Source organism: Aspergillus melleus (assembly GCF_016097325.1).
Source record: "Aspergillus melleus strain CBS 546.65 chromosome Unknown contig2, whole genome shotgun sequence".
Classification (NCBI taxonomy): domain Eukaryota; kingdom Fungi; phylum Ascomycota; class Eurotiomycetes; order Eurotiales; family Aspergillaceae; genus Aspergillus; species Aspergillus melleus.
Window position 1 is genome coordinate 1,072,909 of NW_025763371.1, and position 26,697 is coordinate 1,099,605.

Consider the following 26,697-nt stretch of genomic DNA (forward strand, 5'->3'; position numbering starts at 1 on the left):
TAATATGATCAATATTATAATTGACGGATTGCAAGTATCCAGCAACTACACAGTACAGTACGTACACAAGCCAAGATGAAAAATCCCCAACTTCTTCTCAATCGGCAAAACGGAAGGCGGTGAGACAGGTTGTTGGGCCCCGCTGACGTCCATTTCCCACTTTCTTTCCCACCACTTTTGGCCCTTTGGGTCAACATTCACGGGGAGTTGGGACGTGGTCTTTGGCCCCATTCCCACCCTCGACGAACTGCCGGTCCCTTCACTCTCACCGTATCGGTAACTCGTTCCTGCGAACTTGGTTCCGTCCGGAAAAGGAGGTTAGCCATACTAATGGCCCTATCGGCTGCACTGGCCTGGCCAAATGTCCCCTTCGGTAATCGGAGCGCTACGCAGGAAGAGAGCTAATCTTCCCACGGGCCTATGAGTGTCTTGGTCTTTAATTAATCCCGTCGGGGAAGATCTCAACTTGAAGACAACAAACCAAAGAAAAAAAAAAGAAAAAAGGTTCCGTCTAAAACTCCGCATGGATTACTCCGGGACTTTTTCCATCTTGCCTCTATAAAGAGTAGAGATATCCCCAACTCCTGAAATGGATGGCTCTGGATACTGATCCACCCTTTCTTCAAATCCCTCTTGTTCAGCTCTCCGTAATAATATGTACGGAGTACTAATTCATAAGGCTTGGAACCCTTTTCAGCCTTTCGGTCCGAAACACCGACCATCGCAATATCACCTCTCCCAAAACCCTCCGCGATCGACGGTGTCCCCTACTTGGCAGGAGACGAACCCACAGAAGATTGCCTTGTCGAAGATGACAGAACCTCATGGATTTCTTGTCAGGGGTATCTGAACAAAAGAAGAACAGCCTATGATCATAATAATTAACTTGAAAAGGAAGCAGTGCATTACGGTCTAGTCTGTCAGCATGCACCATTTCACAGAATAAATCAACAAAACCCTCCGGTCAAAAATAACAAAAAATAAAAAAACTCGCCGTGACCCGCCGACACGAGTAAGACGATGATCATTAATGACTGACCCGACCGCGCTGTCAGATATAGATGGTTAGATACCTAACGCCATCGTAGCCCAATGACCCCCAGACCAGAGCAGACCTCAAAATGAGTCTGAGTCCGTACCTGGAACCTCCTGGATATTCCAAAGAGTGGAATGAAGGCTCAACCAAACTCCATTTCCCTCCGTCTCCGGCCAATCCGCGGGCGCCTCGAGATTCTAGAAAAAGTGGCCGTTGCCCCGTTGGGCGGATCGACCTCAGCAATTTGCAACGGGAAATTCCAGACTCCAGTTTTCTCGCACATCTGCCGTTCCGAGCTTCCGGTTACGACTCAGTTTTTGCACTTGGAATAGAGTATTCATTGTCATCATTGGTAGTTGATGAACTTGCAGAGGTGTACGGAGTAGAGTGCGCTGAATTGATGGTCTCGAAGACCGCTGACTACGGTAACCTGGCACTAAACCACATCGGGCAAGCGAGGCCATACTCCGTACAAATTACAACAGGCGGTCCAACACTGAACAATAGAGTGGAGATGCTCTGGGATGGTTGCGAGCAATGCGGGGATCATTGATAGTTTGCCTAGTCAGGATTGTCACTAGAAAGCCTAGAAGCCAAAAGGGAGCAGCAGCTCTTCGAGTTTGTTGTTGGCGTAGATACCTAGAACTATCAGGCTACCTTACCTACTACTGCACGCTTACTCTGTACCGTGAAAGTACGGAGGTGGGGACCAAAAGTAATCGGACTGCCACTAGTAATATTCACGGCCAAGCAGAAAGAGTTGGTAAAGAGTGTTTTATATATATGATGCCTCATATAAAGATACTCTTTCAGGGTATATTAATGCCTTTGATTATAACATAATATTCACCTAAAATGATTGAATTTACTACCGGAATAAGCATTTTTGGCTTAGTGGAGGCTTTACATAGCTTTATAATATGAACCATTACTCAATTAGATATAGAATAATATGATATATCACATAAAAGTTATATTACTTTACAAAATCTTTCTGCTTGGCTGTGAATATTACTAGTGGCAGTCTGATTACTTTTGGTCCCCCATTCCGTAATCCAAACTACCTAAACAGGCAAATTCCTTCGTTCCGATAAGAAGACTTGACGTAGGGAGCATCCCTCGTCGGCAGACGCTGGTGGCTTGATATATATTTTATCACTTGTCGTCGCTATATATTGTTGTTGGGGCCAAAGTAGACATATATAATTGAGATGAGGGTACGCATTTGAATACAACAACATAAAAACTGTAAACGCTCTACGAGATAGCTACCGAAGCCGATCGAGTGAATTAATTCAACTATCTCAACTACCAAGATAGAGCATAACCTTCAGGGACGTACATCTTCTCAATGCTCTCTACACCGAGCGTAGTAGAGATCTCTATAGGCTGTTCGCCCTCGGGGCTTTTTCCAACACACGTTTATATCTATACACCCCAGCCAGCTGTGATACCAAAGACAGAATTGTGTTCTTCTATGATGACTTACACAACAACGTAGCGCCTATATCTATTCAGTGAAAGCGGACTTGCCGTAACTCTAGCATAAGCCAATTGGTGCCGAAATGGAGGATAATGGGATTTTCTCCCTCCCCCATTCTACCAAACCTTTTCTTCAGCTGCTTCCTTCACCTTAACCCTATAAAGCCAAAGTAGCAACAAAGACCAACGAAAAGTTCGTCAAACAACCCCCCACCCAGGTTTTTAACCAGCTAACCACCACTCGAGGAGCCTCAATCAATTACGTCGTTAATGAGGCCGATTTCCAAGTAAACGAATCCAACGCGCTCAAAACATTCGCAGGCTCGCATACCATGAGTGGAAACCGTGTTCGTGTTCAAGTTCGTCACATACTATCCCTTTGTCCCGATCTTCCTTTCCCCAATAGATATAGAGAACCAAATCATGGTACAACCTTAGCGACAATTCTGCGGAAATTGCCACAGGTAATTCTCCTTCCTTTTCTTCCCTGGTTTGTTCTCTTTTGTCTCGTATTGATTTGGATCTCCGACCAGCCCCGTTTCCACCAAGAGCCTAGAGTTTCCAGGAATAGTTTTGGTCGAAGCCGCGCTTTTTGACGATATCTCACCTCCGAGCCAGGAGATCTTCACCCATCGGAAACAGAAACCGATACAAGGGGCTAAGCAGGAATAGGGTAGGCGTTGACCTCTGGCCAGAGGTGTACGGGTGGGCAGAGAGCACATATTGGAGTAGATTTGATCATATGCAGAAAGGATACGGTGAGCCTAACAGAGTATATGTGAATAATTGTCTTCTTGAAGATGAAATTCTTGCTACACCTAAGATTTATGCACCTAATACAATACTCCATCATGAATGTAACAATCCAGTTGCTTCGGCAAAGCAAAACCTAATATATGTTCTCTTAATGATGATTTCCTTGAAAGATTCATGATAATTACTAATTCTACTAAGCATAGTTACCTTGTAAAATAACAAGTGTTGTGGGAAGAAGAAATTAACACAACACATGAAATCTAGAAGTTTAGACCTTTAAGTAAAGTAGCATCTTATACTAACCTTATGAGTGCTGTACCTTGAATAGGTCAAGATTTGTTGAGTTTATGAATTTCTTGTAGGATTTCTTGTAGAATCAAGCATATCTACAAGATCAACACAGATGTTAGGAACTCGGTTTTTATTTTTATTTTTTTTTTCTTCTTCTTCTTCTTTTTCAATCGAATGAGATATCATTCGGATTTCACATGTAGGGAACAAGGCAGGTCCTGGTGATCTTCCTGTCCATGTTGTATATCAGCGAAGAACGAGAGACATGAGCAGATTGAAGACATGGAGTTATGATGAAGAATTTACGTGACGATGAGAAGTACCACAAAGATATAGGCAGCGCAATGAACTTATTGCACATTGATAAAGAAGAAACAGCTCTATACTTTGCACTATCTGGAGCCTGGGTGTATTCCGGTCCCAGGTATAGAGAGATGTTAGAGCTTATCAAAGATTTGCCCATTCTATGCTCTTCCATGACGTTGTTCTTGTAATTCTGGACGATAATTCCGCAACTCCGAGAGCGGACTCTAGACCCTTCTTCTGACTCAGCGGTCTGCTTTCTCTCCTCGTAGCATCTTGACTGTCTGTTATCACGCACGGATATACATCTGACAACTCCGCCACCAGGGATACATACCAAATGGAAGCGCCTCCGCGGGTCCAAGGCGAGGTCGCCCGGGCCCTGACTCGTATTTCCCGCGCCTGTGAGTGCTGTCGGATGCGCAAGGTCCGCTGTGATGGCTCCCAGCCGTGTAATCGATGCTTCGAGCAGTCGCTCCCCTGTAGCTACCGGACTGGGAAACCCTGAACGCACGCCCGATTACCGTCCTGAAATTCCTTCCAGATTCAACAGAAAGCATGATACCTATGCCATCATTAATTTATCGTCATTGCCGCGTGGTGCAAAACAAGCCATATTGTAACCAAGACTCCAGGAGACATATACTCTTGGCAAGACTACATAGTAAGTGGAAATGAGCATTCGGATTCTATAAATGCAAAGATTAACAATAAGCATATAAGTGAATATACTGATTATAGTCCGAAACAAAGATCTCTGCGGTGTTGTGTAGTATGGCATCTAGGTCTTTGCCATGGTCTGTAAATGGAGCGATCTTCTTATCTTCTAACATTGTGGATGTTTATCGGATACTTTTCAGTTTTGACATGGCTGATTCTAATTCTACTTTGATTACTGGACTTTCTGGCCTTCATTGCATTCCTGCACTTCGTCGGTGAGTCAATTTTAAGTTCATATTCCACTTTCCAATATTGGATAGCAATTTTAGACAGACCTGGAGTAGTACAGCTGGTGTTGTTTGTTATGTCATAAGATTCATCACTTGAATCCTATATCTATGTGCAAAATCCCTGCTATGGATAAACCCGTAAACTAACTCTCTGCGGTCTATTGACTGCTAATCCGTCACTGTATATACCCTTATGGATGAAGCACATATCCCTATCTAAGAAGCGCCTTTCACCCCACCCCCCCAGAAAAAAACAAAAACTCAGATATACAACCTCGGAAACGCTCTCTTTTTATCCTCCGAATCAAGGAATATATCACATCTAAAACAGATCAACCATCATTTATTCCTGCACACCTTTCTCTTCATCTCTGCTCCCCTCAAACCTCTTCTCTCACAAACGCAACAACTATCAAACATACAGCCTTTGCAAGCCCAATTTAAGTCATTATGTTCTACAATATCCACATATAATTTTTTTTCTACTTCAATTTATTTCTCACTCAACAGTCTTTACAACGCCCAGCCCAATCACAATTGAATACTGCACAATAGTCAAAAGCGCGCGAGAAATGCAAATAATTTGGGAACGAGAATGCCATTGCTGATGTCTGTCATGGCTTGGGCGAAGATACAGAGCACAATATTGTATGCGAACCCGCTAATCAAGAACCAGATAGCCATCCAGATCTAACCCACAAAAAGGACATACTTGTAGCCCAGATGGTCTCCTAACCGTCCTGCTATTAGCAACGAAAACGCCACCGCAAAGCATGTATGCTGCGAGAAATCAAGACATTTGCCCATTGCTCGTGGCATTGAGAGAGTATCCGATCTTCTGTATGGAGAAGGCTGTGAGACTCAGCACTATGGCATCGATTATGCAAAAGGAAGAAAATAGTGGAAAGATTGGTCCAGAATTTGCGATTGTTCTATACGCCTCGGACGGAATTCTGGTCGTACAGGACAAGGATGGCAATCTTAGACGCTGCCTGATCAATCGCTTCACATTAGTGGATGATATTGGGACATTGACTCAGCTATTAGCCAATATCGTTGGAGATGTTCCCTGCAGCGCAGCAGGATCTATCCGAAGAAAAGACAGATCTCGAAGATTTTAGCTGTCAGAAGAGCCAAGCCACTGCAGAGGCCAATGAACTAACGAAAGCAGTAAGAAAACTGCTACTTCAACTGGTTGAACTTTAATAGATAGAGATGGTGCGACGACGGTGTAAGCGGGGTCTTGGCCTTTGTTTCAAGAAGAAAGAAACAACAGCCAATGCACGACGGAGTGTAGCTGTCGAGCGTTGCAGAGATCAAAAGTCATATTGCTCATTGGGGTATTATTCACAAGTAAAAACTGTAGCGATAACAAGATATTTTCAATCCATAAATAACCAGTCACCCAAACCAAAAGAACCAAAACGCCAAACCGTAATAATTCAACATCCCTTCTCAACTCCAGCGCTCCCTGAACAAAAGGAAACAAGACAAACCAGATCTACTGGGAAGATCCCGTGGGCTTAAGTGGCTTTGAAAAGTACCACTGAGCCAATGTCTTCAAGGCTGCCTCGTCTTTGGTACGAAGGTCATACAGCTTGGTAGGGCGTACCACGACAGTATGGCCATCCATGTAGGCTTCAATAACGCGAGCATGCTGAGGGCCCATGAATGAAAAGACGATAATCTATCATGTCGACGGTTGATACCTGAGCTCCTGGGCTGGGTGTGGGAAGTGGAAGGAGTACTCACGGGTGTTACCATATGATCGATGAAGCGGGCCCTTCGCATTTGGGCCATGATGAGACGTAAGGCGAAAAGCAGCTCGCCCTGGAGGATACTCCCATCATTGGCATTCAGGTCGTTGTAGATTGTGGCGTTCGCGTGTGAATAAGGTCCCTTTTGGACCTGTTCAACCCATGTTGGTCCAAACTCAGGATACTCATATCGATATAGGTTGACATAGGGGCCCTCACCAACGCTAACAGCTCGAGTCAGCATCAAATGGAAAGTCCATCACGTGGACATTAAGGCTTACTTCACTGAAGACCAGACGAGGTCTTCCTTAGGAATGTCATAGGAACAATGCCAGGCATAATGAGAGAAGTAATTGTCAATCGCGCGTGCGCAGATCTTCGGGTCATTCGAATCTTCGGGCAAAGAATCGAAGGTAACGTATTCCATGCCATATTTCCTGTCGTGATGCTCATCTGGATCAATCAAGAGGGATGCAGGCAGTGGAGCCAAGAAGGATGGCCTATTTTCGGAATTTTCATCCAGGACCATAGGCTCAAATCGAAGCTGGTCGATCTTCGAGGGTATTTTGATCTCATCAACGGGAGATAGGGAGGCAATATGGTTGATGAGGCTATGTAGGGCTTTGCGCATTTCCGTACGCTGAGGAAGCTCTGGGGGAACAGGAAGAGACATCTTGATGGAATAAATGTGATATCTGGGTTCGAGAAAGTGGTCAAAGGAGAGAAAGAGAAGGAAGTAGAGGTAGTAGGAATGGAGGCCTGTGTGTTTTTGCCGCCGGGGTCACGGGCGGTGGCCGCAATTTCAATAAGACGTCTGCCATATCCCAACACAGAGCTGTTCGATTACGTTCAACGCCATATGATCGGTGCGATCTCTGATTGGGATTGTCTCTTCCGCCAAGCGTTCCAACATATTAGACCGGGTGGTTGAACAACTGGCAGAAAAGACGGACAACGTGGGTTCTCAGGTGTACATGAAGAAGTGCTGAAAGCGCCCATTGGGCCCTGGCCCACGGACAGACGGCTTAAACGTATTGGTCAGTGGATGCAACTACATGCGACATATGTATCAGAACCATGACACTATCTGGTAGGTGGCGGTATTCGTGAAAATGACAAGAATCTCGTTCATGGGGACTCCGAGCTGTGATTGTCAGCTTTTACGTCTGCCAAGCAAGCATCAGAAACTACAGAATGCTACATCCAGAAATTAAAAGACAGATTGAAGCATATATTCACCATAGTAACCTATCAAATCAGATCATATCCCGTTGTAGCAGCCAACCACGACTTCTAGAACCCAAGCCACGAAATTGTATACTGGCTATTGTGCAACGCCTAAAGGCAACAAACACAACAGGGTCTAAGAGTAGACAACCAAAAAAAAAGGCGAAAAAAGAAAAGAAAATGTGACATTTGCTGAGTAACAGCTTGGACGCCGATGGGGAACTCATCTGAAGGACCCCCGGCCGGAACAACACAATCGATGCGCCATGTAAATAGACCAGACACATTCGCCAACTCCGCCGTCCGCCGAAAACCTGATTGTACAGACTAGGTAGGTATGACGATTATCGATATCGAAGCAGAAAACACACGACAGCGCCCAGAAGAAGAAGGGGAACGATTTCTCCCAAATTCTATGAACAACCCGTTTCCCGAATAACAGTCCTCCAATAATAGATGCCCCGGTCCTCAGAACTGAAGCGTTTCAAACAAATACAATGAGCTTTGCAAAAGGGGTAATCAAAAGAAACAGAAAGAAAAATGGTGGGAATGCAAGGAATGACAAGAAAGATAGCAATCTGAATATGGTATGAAGTTGAAGTGCGAAAAAGATACCCGCGTACCAGCCGTGAACGTCGTAAAAGGGAAGACAGTAAAAGCAAAGCCTTATTCTGTGGGGTGGATGAAATATAGAATGAGGCACATCGAAAACGTTTAGAACGTTTCGCCCAAGTCTTGGGCCTGGGGTTGCGGCTCGGATAGCGGCCCCATGTTGATTTTTCCCCGTTCCAGCCCGCTATTGGCCCGAAGGCTTCGAGGTGCTGGGATGGCGGAGATTCCACTGGGAGTGCGCTTCTTCAGCCCATTGATGCCATTCACCCCATTTACCCCGTTAATTCCATTCGTAGTAGGGGTGGTGGGGGAAGAGGAGAACGAGCCGAGACGGGTCTCGCGAGCCTCACTAATCTTAGCCCGCACAGACATGCGGAACGCCAGATCCTCGTCTTCGTCAATGTGAGCCATTCCGTTGACAGGAGCACCATGAGCCGACGGGTTGCTGAGGGAAGACCGAGGTCGCCGACTTTCCGTAGTCGGGTTGGTCGAATAATGTCCGAGCGGCGTCTTGGTGCGACTCTGGCGACTTTCGGGACGGTTGGACGGCGTGATACTTGGGTGGGTACTCTGGCTGAAAGAGCTAGAGTAGCTCGTGCGGCTACTAGGTCGGCTGTCGCCCTGAGTCCGAGCGCTAAGAGAAGGTCGATTGTGCGTCATATAGGACGAGGCGCTGTCGCCGTGAACCGAGGAGTTGAAGCTGCTGCCGCTCAATCGCTTGCGGGAGTTTCTGCGAGCCGTAATAGTAGAAGCGACGGGACTTTCGCCCACCACCGATCCCGAGCGCGACGAGGCCCGAGATGGGGAGCTTGAGGGTGGCGGTAGCTTGGATTTGGCCGATTGGACCCTCTCTTCCAGCTTTTGCATCTTGCCGATCAGGCCGCGGATCTGGCACAAAGATCCCGACTTGGGGAGTCCTCCAGCCGCCGATCGAGTGGCGGCCGTGTTCGCTTTCGGTAGACCGGGACGGGAGGTGATCGACGAGTTATTGCGGCCAGTGCTAAAAGCAAAGGAAGTTGCACGAGAGTGATTGGTATTGTGATGGCTGTTCGTGTTGCCGTTGTGATTGGAGTAAGAGTGAGAGTTGTATCTCTGCGTCCTGGATCCATGCAACGACCGAGACCCAAGTTCGGAAGCCGAAGCCCGTTGGAAAGGGAAGCCAGGTGTTGCAGTGATGGACTTGCGCATGCTGATGGACGACTCGGAAATGGGTGGCGAGGGGGGAGTCGCAGCGGCGGAGATCAGCGACGATTTCATCGGAGGCGTGGCAAACAAAGGCGAAGACACGATGGATGTCGACGGGGAGCGATCGAAGATCTCGGGAGTCTGCGGCGTGGACGGACTGCGGCCCAATGGAGCGGGTTTTCTGCGGCGGCCGCCATTCATGTCCATATTGCGGAGCTTCTCCTGGACGATTTCGGTTTCGATCCTCTGCTCCGATAGATCACTGAGGAGGCGTTGATTCTGAATACGGAGATCTTCTCGCTCCTGTTCTCCCGTCTTGATTTCCTCCTCCAGGAGGACTCCTCTTTCGATGGCCATGTTGTACTTGAACTCCAGATCCTCCAGGGATGAAGTGGTATGGCGAGCCTGGCGTTCGTAATCATCATTCGCAACTTCGATGTCTCGTAACTTCAGCTGAAGGGTTCGATTGACATCGCGCAACGAGGTGATTTCTTTCTGTAGGCGATTCTGGGCGGCGTCGCCCTCCGACTTGGACTGCTTGTATTTGGACTAGATATAAACAAATATTAGCCGAGATAGGTCTACGAGCGGCGCAATTTGCCCTGACAGAGCGAGACAAGAAATGAGGGTAAGGCGAAACATACCTTCCATTCCTCCACCTGATACTTCATGACATCCACCTTCTCCTTCAGTTGTCGCTCGCGCTTCTCCGATGCCTCGATGTCCTTTTCCAGCTCCGCCTCCAACTCCCGACTGGAGGCCTGGAACTCCGACAACTCCGATTCGAGTTGTTCATATTGCGCCTTGTAGTATGCCAGCTCTTCACGGCTCGAGCTGGTACCATTGGGTTTCGCGGAAGAGGACGAGACGTCGGCTGAGGGCATTGTTGCCGTGCCGGGCACCGACGCCGGCGAGGGAGAGAGACACGTTTGAGAGGACCACGTTGGGAGATCGTCACCGCCGGAAGAAGGGGGGAACTTTGCGCGCGCCGTCAACCTAATCCGCAGAAAGGGTTGAAAGCGTGACCCAGAGATTCCCCAGGAGAACTATCCACCGGGGATAGAGTTCAAGTAACCGTGCGTGAACAGGTGGTGGTCGTGGTGGAGGGGGGTGGAATCTCCCAAGGGGAGGCGGTGTCGCAGATAAGTCGGGATCGCGACGCAAGCGTGGACTTGAACCAGAGGACCAGGCCAAGGAGAACAAACAAAAAAGAAAAGGGAGAAAAAAGAAAGAGTAGAGGACTTTGAATAAGACCAATACTCTTTGCGATATGACTTACCTAGAGAGAGAACCAAACAGTCCCTCACAGAGGGGCCAGGATGGGTCAGTTGTTGTGGGATGTTGATGGGGGGGTGTGGAAGGAAGAGAGAGGGAGTAAGTTAGTGATGCAAACTATGATGGGCCGGTGTCCACGGGAACAAACAAGCAGCCTTGAACTTCAGGTACCTGACTGTGACTGTTACATACGGGAACAGGGCTGGGTTCGGGCAGGGCACTTAGGCACCAACCGTAAGACGATAGGCGGGACTCGTACCTCAGAGGTACCACTTTCCCTTACACCGTCGTCATAACGATATCCATACAGCTAAGCCCAACGGGGTCTAGTGACAGCTGACACACGGGCTCCTGGAGGCTCGTGCTCACCGCCTGCGCTGTGCGTCTTCCGAGGAGCCGCTGTGAGTGACTCGCCCGTCGTCCATGTTTGGCCTTCTCTGATCGTTGTCGGATCGCCTGTTCCTCCTGTAAGTTGATGCTTGTTTCCTGGTCCCCCTGTCAGTGCTCTTGCAGCCGTTTGTCTCCCGTTCCTTGGAAGTTCGCTCTCTGCGATCGTCTATCCTTCCCCTCCCCCTCCTCATCGTGGTTGGAGGGAGATCCGCCTTCCCGACGCTGGCTTGGGCGTCGCTGGTCTTCCTCCTATGTCCACGCACAATAGGATCCCCGGTTCACAGCACAATATTTGGGTTCTACAGTTTGGAAAGTAGATTGCTTCCACGCACTTATGGATCTTATGGATCTATACTGTCTTGGTGTTTGATGGATTCGATTGATTTATCCTCATTTTTCTACCTGCACCTGTCGCGATGACTTGGACTGAAGTCCCTCATGCTGATGCCCGATTCAGACCTCTTTTGTCTTTCCAAGTGGAGATCCACTCGACTTGATCGCAATGGCTGACCCCACCGATCTGAATCTCGATGCGCCGAGCGATCTTCAGGACATCCCGGAGATGTCCATGCAACTGATTCCCCCTCCGGAAGGGACGTATCCTGACAAGTAAGTTGCCTAGCTCGATTTCTTGGCGTGCCTGCCAGCTCCATTAAATCATATCTGTATTTAAGATGTTTTTCTCCACGAATTCATATGCTTCCACTGACCATAACATCAAGGGCATCTCTACTGGCAGCAGTCCAGACACACGGCAAAGCACATGGATATAATGTCGTCGTCAAATCTTCCAGTACCCCCACCGAAAAGAAACCGGGTCGCACGGCCAAAGTGTGGCTTCGATGCGATCGGGGTGGGCATTATCGTCCTCGGAACGGACTGACGGAAGAGACTCGAAAACGGCGGCGAACGTCCCGGCTGATGGACTGCCCGTTCATGCTAGTTGCAGCAGGAACTCCTGGCATTTGGACGTTGACCGTCTTGAATCCGACGCACAACCATGGTCCGGTGATTGAGAAGCCGCGGCAAGTTCCTCATCACAAGGTCCGGAAGGGTCAGATTGCCGCCGTACCTTATGACTGGCCACATGATGCCACTTTAACGCCATATACGACCGCCTTGGTGATTGTAGACATGCAGAAGGATTGTCAGTGCCCACTATCTTCATCGGTTGGATCATACTAACTCATCGCAGTCTGCTCGCCGGGTGGATACCTGGAATACCAGGGCTACGACATCTCAGCAACCCAGGCACTAATCGTCAAACTTCAGCATCTTTTATCAATATTCCGTGCGTCCGGGTTCCCGGTCTACCACACTCGCGAGGGTACGTTCCGCCTGTCTGACACCGAGAGCAACTGCTGACCCACTAGGCCACCGACCCGATCTTTCCACGCTTTCCAGCAGAGAAGCCTACCGATCACGAAACAATGCTTCCGGACTGGGAATCGGCTCGCCCGGCCCTCTCGGTCGTCTTCTCATCCGGGGAGAGGTTGGCCACGATACCGTCGACGAATTGTATCCGATTCCCGGGGAACCGGTCATCGACAAACCGGGACGGGGCGCATTCGCGCACACCGACTTTGAACTTCTGCTGCGAAATAAAGGCATCAAGAATCTAGTCATTGTCGGCGTTAGTACGGACGTTTGTGTTTCCACTACCATGCGAGAAGCGAACGACCGCGGCTTCGACTGTGTCGTTCTAGACGACGGCACGGCGGCCACCGATCCCAGCCTGCACGTCAGCACGATGGAGTCGGTGAAGATGGAGGGCGGGATCTTTGGCGCGGTGGCCAAGATGGAAGATGTGATTACAGCCGTGGAAAACTTTAAATCCGTCACTGTGAAGAAGCTGGCTCCGCAGATGACTGTTTAGTGACCTATCTTGTGAATTGGAATGAGCATATGGGACCCATGAAGTTATGGGCCGAGACGAGGCGAGACGAGAGAGGAAGCATGACTTTGGCATTGGACTTTATTGAGCAGACATATCTTTTGTTTTTCTTCGATTTCTTGTTTGATCTGCACATTCAGCGACTTGAAGGGAGTGATTAGAGCAGCGTTCATTTTATACTTTTTGAAGCCGTCATTTAATTGTCTAGACAATTAGCTAGTTAACGTTACTCAAGGACCTCGGACGCGACAAGACATTACGAGAATGAACGAAACGATCTTTGTTTATCATGTTTTACTTTATCTAGTCGAACAAGTAAATTGTAAAGTATTCTGAAGTAATGTACCAACCCAACGCCATACGCTCAAAGACAAGCAAACAATATGTATGCATATACAGCCTCTTTCCACCTGGCAATGTCCAACCCATCAATCTACACTCCATCATATCTGATCCCATCCTATCTCACTCAACCAACCCACCAAATAACTATCCCCCTTCACAGAACCCTAATTTTCTTTCCCTAAAAAAAAAGACAAGGAGAGGTAGGTAGGGAGACTAAAGCCACTTCCTCCCAGCCCCCACAACCCTCCCCCTGAAAACAGGCGACTTAATCTCCCCTCCCTGCCGATAAAACGGACTCATAACCGTCTTCACATAATTCTCATACACCTCGTTCATGAACTGGCGCACGGCCTCCTCGGTCTGCGGGGACGTCGGGTTCGCAGCGATGCTGGAGGCCGAGGCCCGCGAGGAGGTTCCGCTGCCGATGCCGGAGGAGGAGAACGAGGAGCCGAGGAGGGAGGAGGAGGTGTTGTTGGTGCTGGAGCCGCCGGGGCCGGAGGTGGAGGGGAGTTGGGGCGGTTGGTGTAGGAGGAGGAAGCGGGCGCCGGAGGGGGTTAGGAAGGCGGTTATGTAGGCGCTGGAGGGGGGGTAGGTGTCGATGTGTTTTAGGTACCTATTTTGTTGGGGACGGTTAGATTTGGAGTGTGGAGCGTGGATTGGAGTGGTAGATTTTTCAGGTGGAAGGGGGAGAGTGTGGAGGGAAGAGGGGGAGGTATGTATGTAAAGACGTACATGTTCGCGTTCATCCACTGCGCCTCCTCCAGTATATCCAGACTAGAGTGGATGATGAACTGGTTCATGTACTGCGCTGTATCTGGGAATCGGAAGCGCGCGATCCCGTCGCCGCCACTCTTGGAGGTGCCGAAGGCGAGGTTGAAGAGCGGGACGTCGGTGGGGGAGAGGATGGTGAAGTAGTAGGACATTGTTGGTGTTCTGCCTGATCTAGGCCGTGCTTTCTGCTCTGCTCGATTCTGGTTCGGTGTGATGTGGTTCTGCCAGGATTCGGTAGTCGATAAGGGGGTCGAATGTGGAGAAGAGTTGGTGTTGTGGTGCGATTAACGCAGGAGGAGAGTGAGGCCGTGTTGTATGTTGTCGGAGTATGTATCCTCTACTCCAGATTGTCTCCGGAGATATTCGATGTTTGGTTTGTTTGGACAGTTTGCATAGAGATGCGCTGTATCACGTGGCGATAAGATAATGGCAGCTCCTCTGCTCTCGAACCGCATCTTTCTCCGTCCGTCTGCCGTGGACCATCTACTGTACAACCATTCACCTCTCACCACCTCCTTACCCACGCATTCAACCCTCCCATCAAACTCCCCTTGATTGACAAACTATGCCCCCGCCAAAATCCACCTACGGCCTCAACCTCCCCAACAAAAAACCCCCCGGCGCACTCGGCCAAAAGCGCAAGAAGACAATTTTCGACGACTCCGACTCCGACGAGACAACGCAAAACCAAGATGGCGCGATAGAAATCGGCACAATCGGGGGCCTCGACGATGAGCCAGCCCCCACAAAACCAGCCCCATCAGGACTAAGCATCAAACCCAAATCCAGCACATCCTCGCAACCACCACCGCCGAAACGAAAAGTACCGTTCAATGGCGCCAGCGGGAGCGGAAAACCGAACGTGAAGCCTCTCAGCAAAAAGTCGATATTTGCGGACGACGACGACGAAGATGAAGACGGTGGGAATGATGAGGAACAATTAGGGATTGGCGGACCGGGAAGCGGATCATATGGCTTGAACACCGCGAAAGGACAGACCCAGAAAAATGACACAAAGGCCTACACGAACCTATCGGCCCTTCACAGCAGTCGCAAACACGCCCAGGAAGCCTCAGAGCTCGATCCCTCGATATACTCCTACGACGCCGTGTACGAGAGCCTCCACGCCAAGCCGGAGAAGAGCAAAGCCGCGGAGCAAGGATCCGGCGACGTACCGCGGTACATGACGAGTTTGCTGCGCAGCGCGGAGATCCGTAAGCGGGATCAGCTACGGGCTCGGGACCGATTGCTCGCGAAGGAGCGCGAGGCCGAGGGCGACGAGTTCGCGGACAAGGAGAAGTTCGTGACGTCGGCGTATAAGGCGCAGCAGGAGGAACTGCGGAAGGTGGAGGAGGAGGAAGCGGAGCGGGAGAGACAGGAGGAGGAACGACGGAGGCAGAACGGTGGGTCCGGCATGATTGGGTTCTATCGGGATGTGTTGTCACGGGGCGAAGAGCGGCACGAGGCCGCCGTGAAGGCGGCGGAGGAGACGGCTCGGAAGGTGCAGGCGGGTGAGGTGCCGGCAGAGACGGAGACTGAGAGCAAGGAGAAGACGGAGGCGCAGAAGGCGGCTGAGCTGAATGAACGGGGCGCGCGCATCGCGGTGAACGAGGAGGGCCAGGTGGTTGATAAGCGACAGTTGCTATCTGCCGGTCTGAACGTGGCGCCGAAACCGAAGGTGCAGGGCGAGGCTGCCGCCGCGAAGACGGCTCGTCCGGCGGCTCGACCAAGATTCGACTCCGGCCAGCAGTCGGGCGGCCGGGCTGGTCAGCGCGCGCGCCAGACGGAGATGATCGCCGCGCAACTGGAGGCGCAGGCCCGGCAGGAAGAAGAGGCCGAGGCGGCCAGACAGAAGGAAATCGCCGAGCGCAGCCGCAGCCAGAAGACGGCGACCGACGTTTCGAGTGCCAAGGAGCGATACCTGGCGAGAAAGAGGGAACGAGAGGCGGCCGCCAAAGGGGGCGCATCTTCATGATCTACTTGTTTCAACAGGTGGTTTCAGTTACTGCATTTGGTGTGCGGCGCTCTGTTCAGGGTGTACCATATGAAAATACCAGGAGACGGCTCAGAACAGCCCAATTGAGCAAATATAGTAATATGTATATAGACCAGTCTAACACAAGATATTGGCTGCTGAAAATAATTGATCATGGCGATTCTAGTGACAGTGGTATTTCCCCGAAAGCAGTCGTGACTCGTTGGAAGAATATAGTAATAAAAACTCCTCAGAATGCTACCGTTTTTCCTTGGCGAATTCTATGTCGGCCTGCGAGCTATTCCAATCGCACAGAAGTGAATAAGCAAAAGAGAGAAAAAAAAAAAAACATATACCCAATGAAACGCCGCACGATCCCAGGTAGTAAAAGTCTATGCGGTCAAGGCGAAACTGAGGCCCATGAGACCCATCCCTCCGATGGCAAATCCGATGCACATTTCGCGACGATGAGTTAACGCGAGACCTTCGCTGAATAATTGCAAGGCTACCGAGGTCATGACACCGGCCGTCGCCGCAAACATGCCTCCGTACACCCCCCAGGATGGACCGGAGCCGTCGTCACCGGGCCCGCCAGTATGACGAGAACCCCAAATCCAAAGCGCGGCGAGCGCAGCGCCGGCTGGCTGACTGATGCCGCCGAGAAGACTAGACCAAAACATGGCCTTTCCTCGCGAGTGAAGAGCAAGGTACAGCGGCAACGCCATGGCAAACCCTTCGCTGATGTTATGGATGAAGAGGGCGAGAAACACCGTGAGACCAAGAGAGGGACTGGCATGGTTGGTGGCATACGTGATAAAGCCCTCGGGTAGTTTATGCAAGGCAATGGCCACCGACGTCTGGAGACCGATGGAGAGGAATGCGTTCTGGGGCACGTGGTGATGGTGCTGACCGCTTCCGACCGGCTGCGACTTGACGGCGTCCTCTGCGTCTGCGTCACCTTCGGGAAACCCGGTATGCGAGGAAGACGACGAAGCCGTGTTAGCCTTGTGCTTCGGCATCTGTTGCGAGTCCGGTAGATCGGTGGCTGCAAAAACCAATCGTTCCGCATCTTGCTGCACGGGAACGGAGACGGAGCGCGGGATGGCGGGGCGGAGGCCTTCGTCGCCCGGACCAACAAGAGTTTTCGAGCATTCATGCCCACAAGCTTGCGAGATCCCATAACACGGACCATACTCATCGCATTGTGCCTTGACACCACCCACCAGGCGACTTACGCGCCGGACCAGCCGGCCGCGCCACGATTCACGGAACACGGTTCGCTCGGCCTCTTCCTCGGAGCGAGCTAGCGGGACAATGGTCGTATTTTTGTGCGGTCGAGTCAGCAGAGGTGTACGTTCCGTTGACCCTTCGGTTGTTCCCGGAGGATGTGAGTGACCTTCGTGGTGGTCATGGTGACCATGTTCGAGATCGGAAGCGGGGTGTGGCTCGTGGGAGTGGGCACAATCCACGACGTGGGAGGGAATATAATGATGGAGGAAGGCCGAAAGAAAGCGGATTATGATGACACCGGCCAGGAAGAGACCAATCAACGTATATGCGGCGGGCGAGGGAGCCAATCCGGCACGCGTCAGGTATTTGAGGGAGGTGGGAAGCATGCTATAAAGAGAGGTAAAGAGCTGGGGCGATTATTAGCGGCTTGCATCGATCAGACTAGAAGCTCGAATTAGGGGCGGTACCATGACGCCGGCACTGAGACCCAGCGAAGCCGATAAAAAACCATTGTGGCTCACAATCTGGAAGTTCTTGCGGTGAGAGAAATGGCGGAGAATTACATCGATACATATGACGGAGGAACCTAGAACGCAAGCTGGAATGTGAGTTAGCATGGTGGCGCCGGAACTGGCATTGAGTGAGGAAGACTGACCAACGCCGGAGACGGCGCTCATAACCCAGCCCCGGAGATCATTGCTGGCTGCCATGATAGAAGGGGAAAGTGGGAGAGGTGGAGAAGAGAGAGGAAGAGAGAGAGAGGACCGGGGGAGCCGCGAAGGAGATAAGCGGCGAGAAGGAAAAGGCGGAGAAGAAAGGCGTGAGAACCTTGGGGGAAAATCCCATGATCTCATGAGTGGAGCGTCTCGGCGGGCATCTCAGACTAGCTGGGATGCTTTAGAACATCTCCCTTTCTGCATAGGTTCATTGAACATTGATCGATTGTGAATCACAGTCAAAGGATCATGATACCCTTGGTCTTGTCTTGGCCATGTCTTTGTTTCTCATGTTGTGGAAATGCCTGCCTTCTGACTGGTCGACGGCCAACTGCAGCCCTAAGTATGGAGTGCCCCGAAGGGACTCAATAGTCAATACTGAACATTTGGATATGGGGAGTTCTCCGTACCTACACCGAGGTACATCCCAGTTCAGTCATGGCGTCAATTGACTTATCGCTGGATTTAGTGACCTCTGGATATGTAAAAGTTGAAGGCGTCTGGATGCCTGAGGCAAGATGCCAAGCATTTCGCCGTTTGCTTATTCTAAGGATGGAGGTCTCGATTCTTCCTATCAATCAATTAATCAGTCCAGTATTGATCAGAACATTCTTCCCTCCGAGTTCGCTCAGGCGGGAGACTTTCTAGTTTATACTGTCCAATTGGCCATGGAGGGCCAGACGGTGCAACAATGCCAAGAATACTGATCATCTGAATGGCTCAGCTGCACAGGTCACCAGATGATATTTACGTTCCATGATTGGAATTCTGGCTAGAGAGTGGTTATATATTGCCCAGCCTCGAACCTGATTGATCTTTTACATCGGGATGGAAGAATTCTCCATGATCTCAGGCTGTATACTTCTTCAAGTGGAGTGGAGTTCGGATCCGGTCACCTGATTGGACGAGCCTCGGAGTTGCTCTGTTTGGCATTTCTTTCTTTTTATTCTCTTCTGCTTCTTCAACCTCCCTCATCTCCACTTCCTCTCTTCTCTCCGCCTCTCCGCCTCTCCTCCCCTCCCTTCCTCCTACTCCTCTCTCATTCTCCTTCGCCATGTCCAAGGCCACCTTCGCCGCCATCGCTGCGGCCAGTGCGGCCACAGGAGCTGGCTTGACAGCCCTGGTCTATTCCGCTCGCCCTCAACCCCCTCAACCTCAACAGCAACATCAGCAACAACTCCCTCCGCCAACTCCTCTCACTTCTACGAGAACCCCCGCCTCGCAACCTGCGCCGCCTTCTCTCGCTCCTAAACCCTCCGGCGGCTCCCCCGTCGACCCGTCCGGCATCTACCAATATGGCTTCCCCGGCCCGGTAGCCGACACCCTCATATCACTCACGCTGGCCGGCGCCTACGACCGTCGCACGCGCAATCCCTCCTGGGTCGCTGAACACATCACGCCCGCATCGCTCGCTCTCAAGAATGCGGATCGCAAGCACAGCACCTTCTACGAAGATACCACCATCCCGGCCGCTTTCCGCGCGAAACTGTCCGACTACTTCCGTTCCGGCTACGATCGAGGACACCAGGTGCCCGCCGCTGATGCCAAATGGTCGCAGGGTGCTATGGACGCCACGTTTGCTCTGACCAACATGTGCCCGCAGGTCGGCGAGGGATTCAACCGCGACTACTGGGCTCACTTCGAGGACTTCTGCCGTAATTTGGCCAAGAAGTACCCGTCCGTGCGCGTCGTGACCGGCCCTCTGTATCTGCCCCAGCGTGACGCCGACGGCAAGTGGCGCGTTTCTTATGAAGTCATTGGCTCTCCGCCCAATGTGGCCGTGCCCACGCACTTCTACAAGGTGATCTACGCAGAGGAGGGTCCGGCTTCGGCCGCCGGAAAGGTTGCGCTGGGTGCGTTTGTCTTGCCGAATGCTCGCATTCCCAATGAGAAGCGATTGGCCGAGTTCGAGGTGCCGTTGGAGGCCGTGGAGCGCGCGAGTGGACTGGAGTTTGCAGCCAAGCTGGAGCCTAGCCGTCGGAAGAAGCTGTGCCAGGAGGTGAAGTGCGAGGTGACTATTCGGGAGTTCAACAATGCTTCCAAGCGGAACTAAATAGTTGTGAGAGGGTTGGAGTAGTCTGGGGGGAGGAACGAGGGCATCTGCTTATGATGGACGGGCCTTCGTTTCGGGGTTTTAACTTTCGTTCGGTTTATATTTTTATCCGTCGTGGCGTTTGTAGACTCGCTTGCGTCAGACATTGTACCTATACATAACTGTTTCTATAGACTTGGCTTTGCCATCCATATCTTCTACACACTTTCCATAAGGTCTCCGAGTTCAACATTGGAACGCAACGCCCGTCTTGGTTGCAACGTTTCCTCCACGCCCAGCAAAACCCGTTCCCTCCGAGCTCACCTCCACCAAACCAGGGCGGATGCCTTCCTTATCTTTCTTCTTCTTCTTCCCCGTCCCGGATTCGTCTTTCCCTTTCGATTCCGTGACGTCCGTTTCACAGACGTAGCAAAGAATCCGCCCATGAAGCGCGGCAGTCTGCTCCTGTTCTTCCTTCGTAGCATGGGGATCCGGCGCATCGTGAGGTGTCATGAATTTCGTGACGCACGGTTGACAAATAACATGACCGCAGGGTTTCGTTACTGTTTAATGGTCAGTGAATGATCCTTATCTCGCAAAGGAGTACCGATAGAACATACGCATCGCCTTCAATCCATTCGTAAGCGTCTTCTTGCAGCTCGGACATACACGGGCTAACGTGCCGTCGTCCGTTTTCTCTTCCGTGAAGTGCACGTCGACCAGCGACTTGAGCGAATAGGCGTGGCGGTTGGAGTCCGTCGACGCCGGACAGATCGGGGTCAGTTTGACGGCTTTATTGGCGGCGATTTCGTTGGGATCCGTCGTCGGCGTTAACGAGGGAACCCAGAAGGAGGGCAATGCCGATTTACTCGTTTCCGACTGTATTCAAGCCGTCCGTTAGCCAACACATCCAGCAGCCAGGCCAGCTCTCAGATCGAGAGAGTTAGACCAGGCCTGTTATATCAAAGACCAACCTTCTCTTTCTTCAACTCCTCCTTCAACCGCTCCTGTTCCTCCCTCGCAACCCTCGCCATCTCCTTCTCATCCAACTCGAACACCTTCTTCCGCTTTCCATCCACCTCGACCTCGCGCGCCTTGAACGCAGCAACCGCCCGCTCCGCCTCCTCTGCCTTCCTCTTCTTCCCCGCCCCATCTTTATCTCTCTCCGTCCCCGTCCCAGGGCCCTTCTTCCCCGCCTCCAGGCCCATACTAACAAGTTCGAAGTCTCGCAGATCGCGCTCTTTGGCCTCCTCAAGCGTGCGCTCCTCGTCCTCCGCTAGCCGTTTCTTCGCGTCGTCGCGCTGCTTCTCGAGTCGTTTGATCTCCTGCCGTTGCGCGAGGAGGTCGTTGATGGCGCATTCGCGACAGAAGAGGTCGCCGTTCGTGGCGCACGCGACGACGGGGGCGCGCGCCGGGTGCAGACACAGTCGGCACGAGGCGAAGGGGAGGAACGAGTCGCGGCCGATGACGCCGCGTTGTGTGCCCCATGATGCGCGTAGGAGGCCGCGCTCGTAGGAGGTGAAGTGTGGGAGGGAGGTGTTGCGTTTGGAGTGGGCCATTCTTTTAGGTGAGGTTGGGTTTATGGCATGGATGGTCGGTTGGGTAGGTTTATAGAAATGGAAGGGGTTTTATCTGAGGATTTAGAGAGTTGGGAGTGAGGAATTGCAGAAAATGGATTGCATTGAAGCGTGTTAGGAAGTAAGGTAAACTCGAAGGACTCGAGATTCGGCGTTGGAGAAAATGTTGGAATGACATAATCATCTCCGCCTTTCTTTCTCCGTTCGTCCTCTTGTCTACTTTCTACTTCATTATTCTACGGCTGGACAGCCAAACCAATTATTATCAAAATGTAAAACTGACAGAGTTATACATCATCGGCAATGCGGAACACTCATGGTGAAGCTCATGGGGCTCATCTCATCGCGAGGTAGAGAGTCACTGGCAAGATCAACTAATTAATTGCCTTTAGTTTCATCGGTCTCGATCGGAGCCTTCTTGCCCTTGCTCTTCTTCTTACTCTTCTTCTTCTTCTTCTTCTTCTTCTGCATCTTGCGTTCTTGATTATAGGGCGTTATGGTTTGATACCGAACCCGTATCCGATACTTCGTCCATATTCCAACTGTCATCTAGTGATTCCAGTCCCATGGCGCCGGTATCATATTTTGACCGTTCGGAAACCAAATGAGGGCGGTCTTCCGCAAAGCTCAGATACAGCTGCCTCATTTCTTCATCGAACTTCCGGCAGTTCCGGGGATCCTCGGAAGGCGCCTTGAATTGTTCCTCGAGCAGCTTTATCACCTCAGTTACTCTCTCATTCCGCTTGGTACCCATGGCCGTCTCAGGGGACCGGAGATACGTTTCTGGGAAAGCTTCCCAATTGTGGTCCTCGCATGTCTCATCAGAATCCTCGTCAGGACTCACAAAGAAGGTGGCCTTACCTACCCTCGGTCCGATTCGCGCCTTCATGGTGCCGGTGAGGCGGTGATATTGTCCCACGCGCAGGTATTCGTCTGGCTCGGCGACGACCATGAATAGAATGTCGAGGTTCTCGGACAAGGAGATGCCTTCGTCCTCGGATGACAGGCCCCAGGATGAGGCCCCGTATCCTGGCATTTCCTCAAGGTGATGTCGCCAGCGAGTATACCATCGCCGAAACGGATCTTGAGCAGGGCGCAGGGCTCGAATTATTGTCATCGCTTTGTTTAGAAAGACGGTGGCGCGTGCAATGTCTGAATGGAACCCGGCAACTACAGCACAGTGCGCCCAGACCTGCGCGATGTAGGCGTCACGGTTTCGAATCAAGTCTAGATTGATCATAAGATCGCGCACCGCTTGGAATAACACTGCTGGCCGCTGCTTGATGATTCGAGGACAACTCAACAGAATATCAACATCTTGCTGCAACTCATACGTCATTTCGACTATGTGGGCCGGGTGCGAACACCAGTAACAGGCGCAGGAGAATGGGCCAGCCACACCAGCCGTCAAATTTCTCTGCATCTGCGCGCCTCGAATCCGGAAGTAGGAAATGGTAAGTTCTTCGTCTTTGGCAATGTCTCTGAGGGCTTTCACCACAACACATGTCACCACCGGTTCTTCTGGCATCAAAAAGTCGCCCCCTTTTGCCACAGCTGCCTTCTCGCTGCCTCGATAAGGATACCTTTTGACCAGAGTCAGTGTACAATTTGGCAGGCACGAATGATTCAACCACGCAAGCTTCAGCCCCAACAAGCCTGCAAGCTGGTCATCCACCTTCGCCCACATCTGGTGCTTGTACCAGATATGTGTATGCACTCCTCCGGCTCTTTGTCCTATCTCTGCATCCTCATCGACATGATCACTAGGCTCATAGCCGGCACCCATCTCGAGGAACTTGGAATACCATTCGGGACCCATGTCTTTGGTCAACCGATTCAGCACTCCTTCGACATCTTTGAGGTCTCGGTTCGTCATTGATTCCTTGGTGTCCATGCACAATACCTTTTCGGAGAACACGACGCTGCCCGAAGGGATGGCTTTTCTCGCGATCAACCCCATTCCGGTATTGTTCATACTAGGTCCCTTCTCGATATCTTCCTCGAATGTAGGGACACGCACTTGTCTATCGCGGCTTAGGAGCTGCTCGAATTCGGTCTCAGGATTGGAGGGCATCGTGCGAAGAGGACATGTGCATGGAGCCTTGCAGCGACGACGCAAAGGTAGGTGCTTCTTTTTGATTGGGGAAGTTCCTTTAGGGGGCAGATTAGAAGCAGAGGAGCTGCTTGCGGGAGCCGAGTCCATTTTGGCTGAGGCTTGAGTCGAGGTATGTATGTTTGTTGAGGGATGTTCAATACCCCAGAGAGCCGTTCCAGTGGTATTCCCTTCAGTGGAGAACAAAGTACTTCTGACAAAGGTACACTCGTGAGAAAGGAAAGAAATCGATATGGCGAGGACAGTGGAGGTAGTCCTTTGTAATGGCCATATGATGGTTAAATGCATGATGAGAGCTTTGTGCAAAGTGGTTTCTTTTAAGCACGTTACGACTATTCATTATCCTGGATAATCACGGTATGCCTCAGAATAACGAGAATTTTGACGGGACCTTCCGCCTCAGAAATCCTAGCCTTCCATGGCTTCACATCTACTTTCAAGTGCGATCATCTTGAATGCGCCAGATCAGGTCTTCACTAATACTCTTAATATGACCCAGTCATATTATCACTTTCAAATCCAGAACAGTTCATTTCCACGTCATCTTCCCCTCCAATCTGGAAACTAGTTCGAGAAGCACACCCATTACACATGCAGCCTGCAGCTTGCAAAGAGACTTCAGTTCCCACTATCCGATGACTTCTCGCCAACAACATCATCACCACCATCTTTCCTCACAGTAACAGAAACAGTATCACTCTCAGCACCCACCTCATCCACCACAGCAGTAGCAGCGACCTCACCACCAACCTCACCCTCACCCACATCCTCATCTTCAACCAACTTCCCCACAAACTCCACCACCTCCCTAGGCAAACCCTCATTATCATCACCAAACACATCCCCCTCATCCTCACCCGCTCCAGAACCTTCCATGAAACTCACCCTCTTCTCACGTGCAGAAGGGCTCTTCGACGGCGCCGCGTATCGTCTCTTCAAAATCCCCTTCAACGGCGACTCACCGCCGGAGTGCACGTGCGAATCAATCGAGGAGTTGAAGCCGGAACCGAATGACGCACGACGATACGCCGCATCGAGGTCCTCAGAGCGGAACGGGTAGGAGGTACTTTTCTGTACCGAAGCAGAAGTCTTCGCCTGTCTTTGAGAAGGCAAAGACGCAGACGCAGACACAGACGACCCAACCACCCCAGCCGAAGCCGAAGCCGAAGCCAAACCCAACACCGAAGAAGAGAAACCCACAACAGCAGCACCAGAACCCGTATGCCTCTGCGTCGCAAAGAAAAACGGATCCCGACCAAACGCAGACCCCTCCCTCTCACTTCGACGAAAAGGAAGCCTCCTCCTGATCAACTCCTCCTCCGACGTTTCAGATTCCGACTCCCTTTCAGACTCCGATTCCTCCTCCTCCGAAACCCCCAACGCCGCATCCCTAATTGCAGCGACATACCTCGACGATCCAACACCCCCGTGGATCTGGCTCTGCACGAGATGGCGATTCTGAGGCAGCGCGGCGTCTTCGGAGGTGCTTGCGTCGTAGAACGAGAGGGAGCGTTGTCGGGGACGGTAGAAGGGGTTGATGGGTTGGAGGGGGGCGGTTATGCTTGCACTTGTAGCTGCACTTGCGATGGAGGTGGGAGTTGCGGTTGCGGTTGAGGGAATGGGGTTTGTGGCGATGGTAATAGGAGTGGGGGTGTTGGTAGTGGTGTGTGAGGTAGATGTAGAAGTAGAAGTAGCAGGGAGACGGGAACGGACACGAACAGGGACAGAAACTGTTGGCAAAGACGAGAAAACATCACTCTCTGACATGCTAGGTGTAGAAGTAGAAGTAGACGAAACGAATGTAAACCTTGCGGTCGGGGTAGTCGTAGACATTGACGCAGACGCAGGAGTAGCAGCACGAGCAGGCGCACTCGAAGCAACAACAGAACCTCCTCTCTCTGATGATCCAATAGACGCGAAAAAAGGTGCAGAAGCAGAAGAAACAGAAGAAGTAAAAAACGGCAACGACAATAAACTAGTAGCAATAGGCGCACTTGAAGACGATACAGCACCGCTGATGGTTGTTGGCCCAGTAGATGGAGCAGCAACAGCAACAACAGCAGGAGCATCAGCAGCAGTAGCACCTAAAGACTCTGACGCCGCAGCTGAGGACGATGCCGATGTCAATGTCAATGTCGATTCCGACGCTGGCATAGACTCGATCTCAGGAATCGTGACAGCTCTCGACTCAGAGGCATAGTTCAATGCAGCCATGATACCGGCCGCGGCGGTGTGTGGAGGCGTGGTTCGATCTTCGGGGTTGGGGGGTTGTTGACCAGCTAGAATATAGGGATGGTTAGCTTTGATATATACCTAATGTTGATATCTCTTTGGGAATTTGATGTCCAGCATGTGGGTGTCATGCAGGTAGGTAGTATGTATTTTGCTCATGTACTGAACAGGAAAAGGGAAGAGCATCAAAGCATCAAAACAAGAAGCCCAGAAGACGAAAACAAAACACACAGAATCATTATATAATAGACAGATCACATTCAAAAGAGCACAACAGACATACAAAAAAGCACACAAGCACACAAACGTGCGAGAAAATGAAGCAAAACAAAGGAGATGGTGATGGACTCACGTGACGGTCTGAGACCTAACGACGAGAGCACCCGGCGACTCTGGCGGCGAGCCGGCTCCCATTTTCTGGGCTTATCAGTCATTGCTTTTTTGGATTTGATGTTTTTCTGTGTAGCTGATTAGATTAGTAGCTTGTTAGCTTTGAATGGCAGACGTTCTAAGTAAAATTGAGAGAAAATGAGTGAGTGAGTGGGTTG

The 26,697-nt window shown here is 51.0% G+C and overlaps 10 protein-coding genes across 11 annotated transcripts; 3 read left to right on the forward strand and 7 right to left on the reverse strand.

The window, feature by feature from the left end:
* Positions 1 to 6,319: 6,319 nt before the first annotated feature.
* Positions 6,320 to 7,248, reverse strand: LDX57_003234 (uncharacterized protein; the record flags this gene model as incomplete). The annotated part of the gene is made up of 3 exons (XM_046084877.1): positions 6,320 to 6,505; positions 6,571 to 6,799; positions 6,857 to 7,248. 3 exons carry the CDS (start codon positions 7,246 to 7,248, stop codon positions 6,320 to 6,322), a joined length of 807 nt encoding a protein of 268 aa, XP_045940840.1.
* A 1,268-nt stretch (positions 7,249 to 8,516) lies between these two features.
* nde1 (nuclear distribution protein NudE) lies at positions 8,517 to 10,483 on the reverse strand (the record flags this gene model as incomplete). Its single annotated transcript, XM_046084878.1, has 2 exons — positions 8,517 to 10,148; positions 10,244 to 10,483. The coding sequence occupies 2 exons, from the start codon at positions 10,481 to 10,483 to the stop codon at positions 8,517 to 8,519; spliced, it is 1,872 nt and encodes a 623-aa protein (XP_045940841.1).
* Positions 10,484 to 11,373: 890 nt separating this feature from the next.
* Positions 11,374 to 13,453, forward strand: LDX57_003236 (cysteine hydrolase family protein). Of its 2 annotated transcripts, XM_046084879.1 has the most exons (4): positions 11,374 to 11,873; positions 11,987 to 12,411; positions 12,460 to 12,591; positions 12,638 to 13,453. In XM_046084879.1, exons 1-4 carry the CDS (start codon positions 11,767 to 11,769, stop codon positions 13,138 to 13,140), a joined length of 1,167 nt encoding a protein of 388 aa, XP_045940842.1. In that variant the 5' UTR covers positions 11,374 to 11,766; the 3' UTR covers positions 13,141 to 13,453. The 2 variants fall into 2 exon arrangements, with proteins under 2 accessions (XP_045940842.1, XP_045940843.1); XM_046084880.1 differs by having other exon boundaries at positions 11,374 to 12,411.
* On the reverse strand, positions 13,454 to 14,426 carry TRS20 (TRAPP subunit TRS20; the record flags this gene model as incomplete). Its single annotated transcript, XM_046084881.1, has 2 exons — positions 13,454 to 14,116; positions 14,236 to 14,426. 2 exons carry the CDS (start codon positions 14,424 to 14,426, stop codon positions 13,717 to 13,719), a joined length of 591 nt encoding a protein of 196 aa, XP_045940844.1. The 3' UTR covers positions 13,454 to 13,716.
* Positions 14,427 to 14,839: 413 nt separating this feature from the next.
* On the forward strand, positions 14,840 to 16,249 carry LDX57_003238 (splicing regulator NSRP1-like domain-containing protein; the record flags this gene model as incomplete). Its single annotated transcript, XM_046084882.1, has 1 exon — positions 14,840 to 16,249. One exon carries the CDS (start codon positions 14,840 to 14,842, stop codon positions 16,247 to 16,249), a length of 1,410 nt encoding a protein of 469 aa, XP_045940845.1.
* A 392-nt stretch (positions 16,250 to 16,641) lies between these two features.
* ZRT3 (Zn(2+) transporter ZRT3) lies at positions 16,642 to 18,189 on the reverse strand (the record flags this gene model as incomplete). The annotated part of the gene is made up of 3 exons (XM_046084883.1): positions 16,642 to 17,886; positions 17,947 to 18,077; positions 18,135 to 18,189. The coding sequence occupies 3 exons, from the start codon at positions 18,187 to 18,189 to the stop codon at positions 16,642 to 16,644; spliced, it is 1,431 nt and encodes a 476-aa protein (XP_045940846.1).
* A 1,060-nt stretch (positions 18,190 to 19,249) lies between these two features.
* Positions 19,250 to 20,248, forward strand: NUC1_1 (DNA/RNA non-specific endonuclease; the record flags this gene model as incomplete). Its single annotated transcript, XM_046084884.1, has 1 exon — positions 19,250 to 20,248. The coding sequence occupies one exon, from the start codon at positions 19,250 to 19,252 to the stop codon at positions 20,246 to 20,248; it is 999 nt and encodes a 332-aa protein (XP_045940847.1).
* A 225-nt stretch (positions 20,249 to 20,473) lies between these two features.
* LDX57_003241 (putative RING finger domain protein) lies at positions 20,474 to 21,786 on the reverse strand (the record flags this gene model as incomplete). The annotated part of the gene is made up of 3 exons (XM_046084885.1): positions 20,474 to 20,790; positions 20,848 to 21,106; positions 21,202 to 21,786. 3 exons carry the CDS (start codon positions 21,784 to 21,786, stop codon positions 20,474 to 20,476), a joined length of 1,161 nt encoding a protein of 386 aa, XP_045940848.1.
* A 502-nt stretch (positions 21,787 to 22,288) lies between these two features.
* LDX57_003242 (SET domain-containing protein) lies at positions 22,289 to 23,878 on the reverse strand (the record flags this gene model as incomplete). Its single annotated transcript, XM_046084886.1, has 1 exon — positions 22,289 to 23,878. One exon carries the CDS (start codon positions 23,876 to 23,878, stop codon positions 22,289 to 22,291), a length of 1,590 nt encoding a protein of 529 aa, XP_045940849.1.
* Positions 23,879 to 24,535: 657 nt separating this feature from the next.
* On the reverse strand, positions 24,536 to 26,583 carry LDX57_003243 (uncharacterized protein; the record flags this gene model as incomplete). Its single annotated transcript, XM_046084887.1, has 2 exons — positions 24,536 to 26,196; positions 26,502 to 26,583. 2 exons carry the CDS (start codon positions 26,581 to 26,583, stop codon positions 24,536 to 24,538), a joined length of 1,743 nt encoding a protein of 580 aa, XP_045940850.1.
* Positions 26,584 to 26,697: the final 114 nt, after the last annotated feature.

Bases quoted from the DNA above. Each gene is read 5' to 3' on its own strand.
- LDX57_003236 (XM_046084879.1), top strand. From the start codon at position 11,767: ATGGCTGACCCCACCGATCTGAATCTCGATGCGCCGAGCGATCTTCAG. The intron at 11,874-11,986 runs GTAAGTTGCCTA...CATAACATCAAG, and splicing joins GAAGGGACGTATCCTGACAA to GGCATCTCTACTGGCAGCAG. The intron at 12,592-12,637 runs GTACGTTCCGCC...CTGACCCACTAG, and splicing joins GGTCTACCACACTCGCGAGG to GCCACCGACCCGATCTTTCC.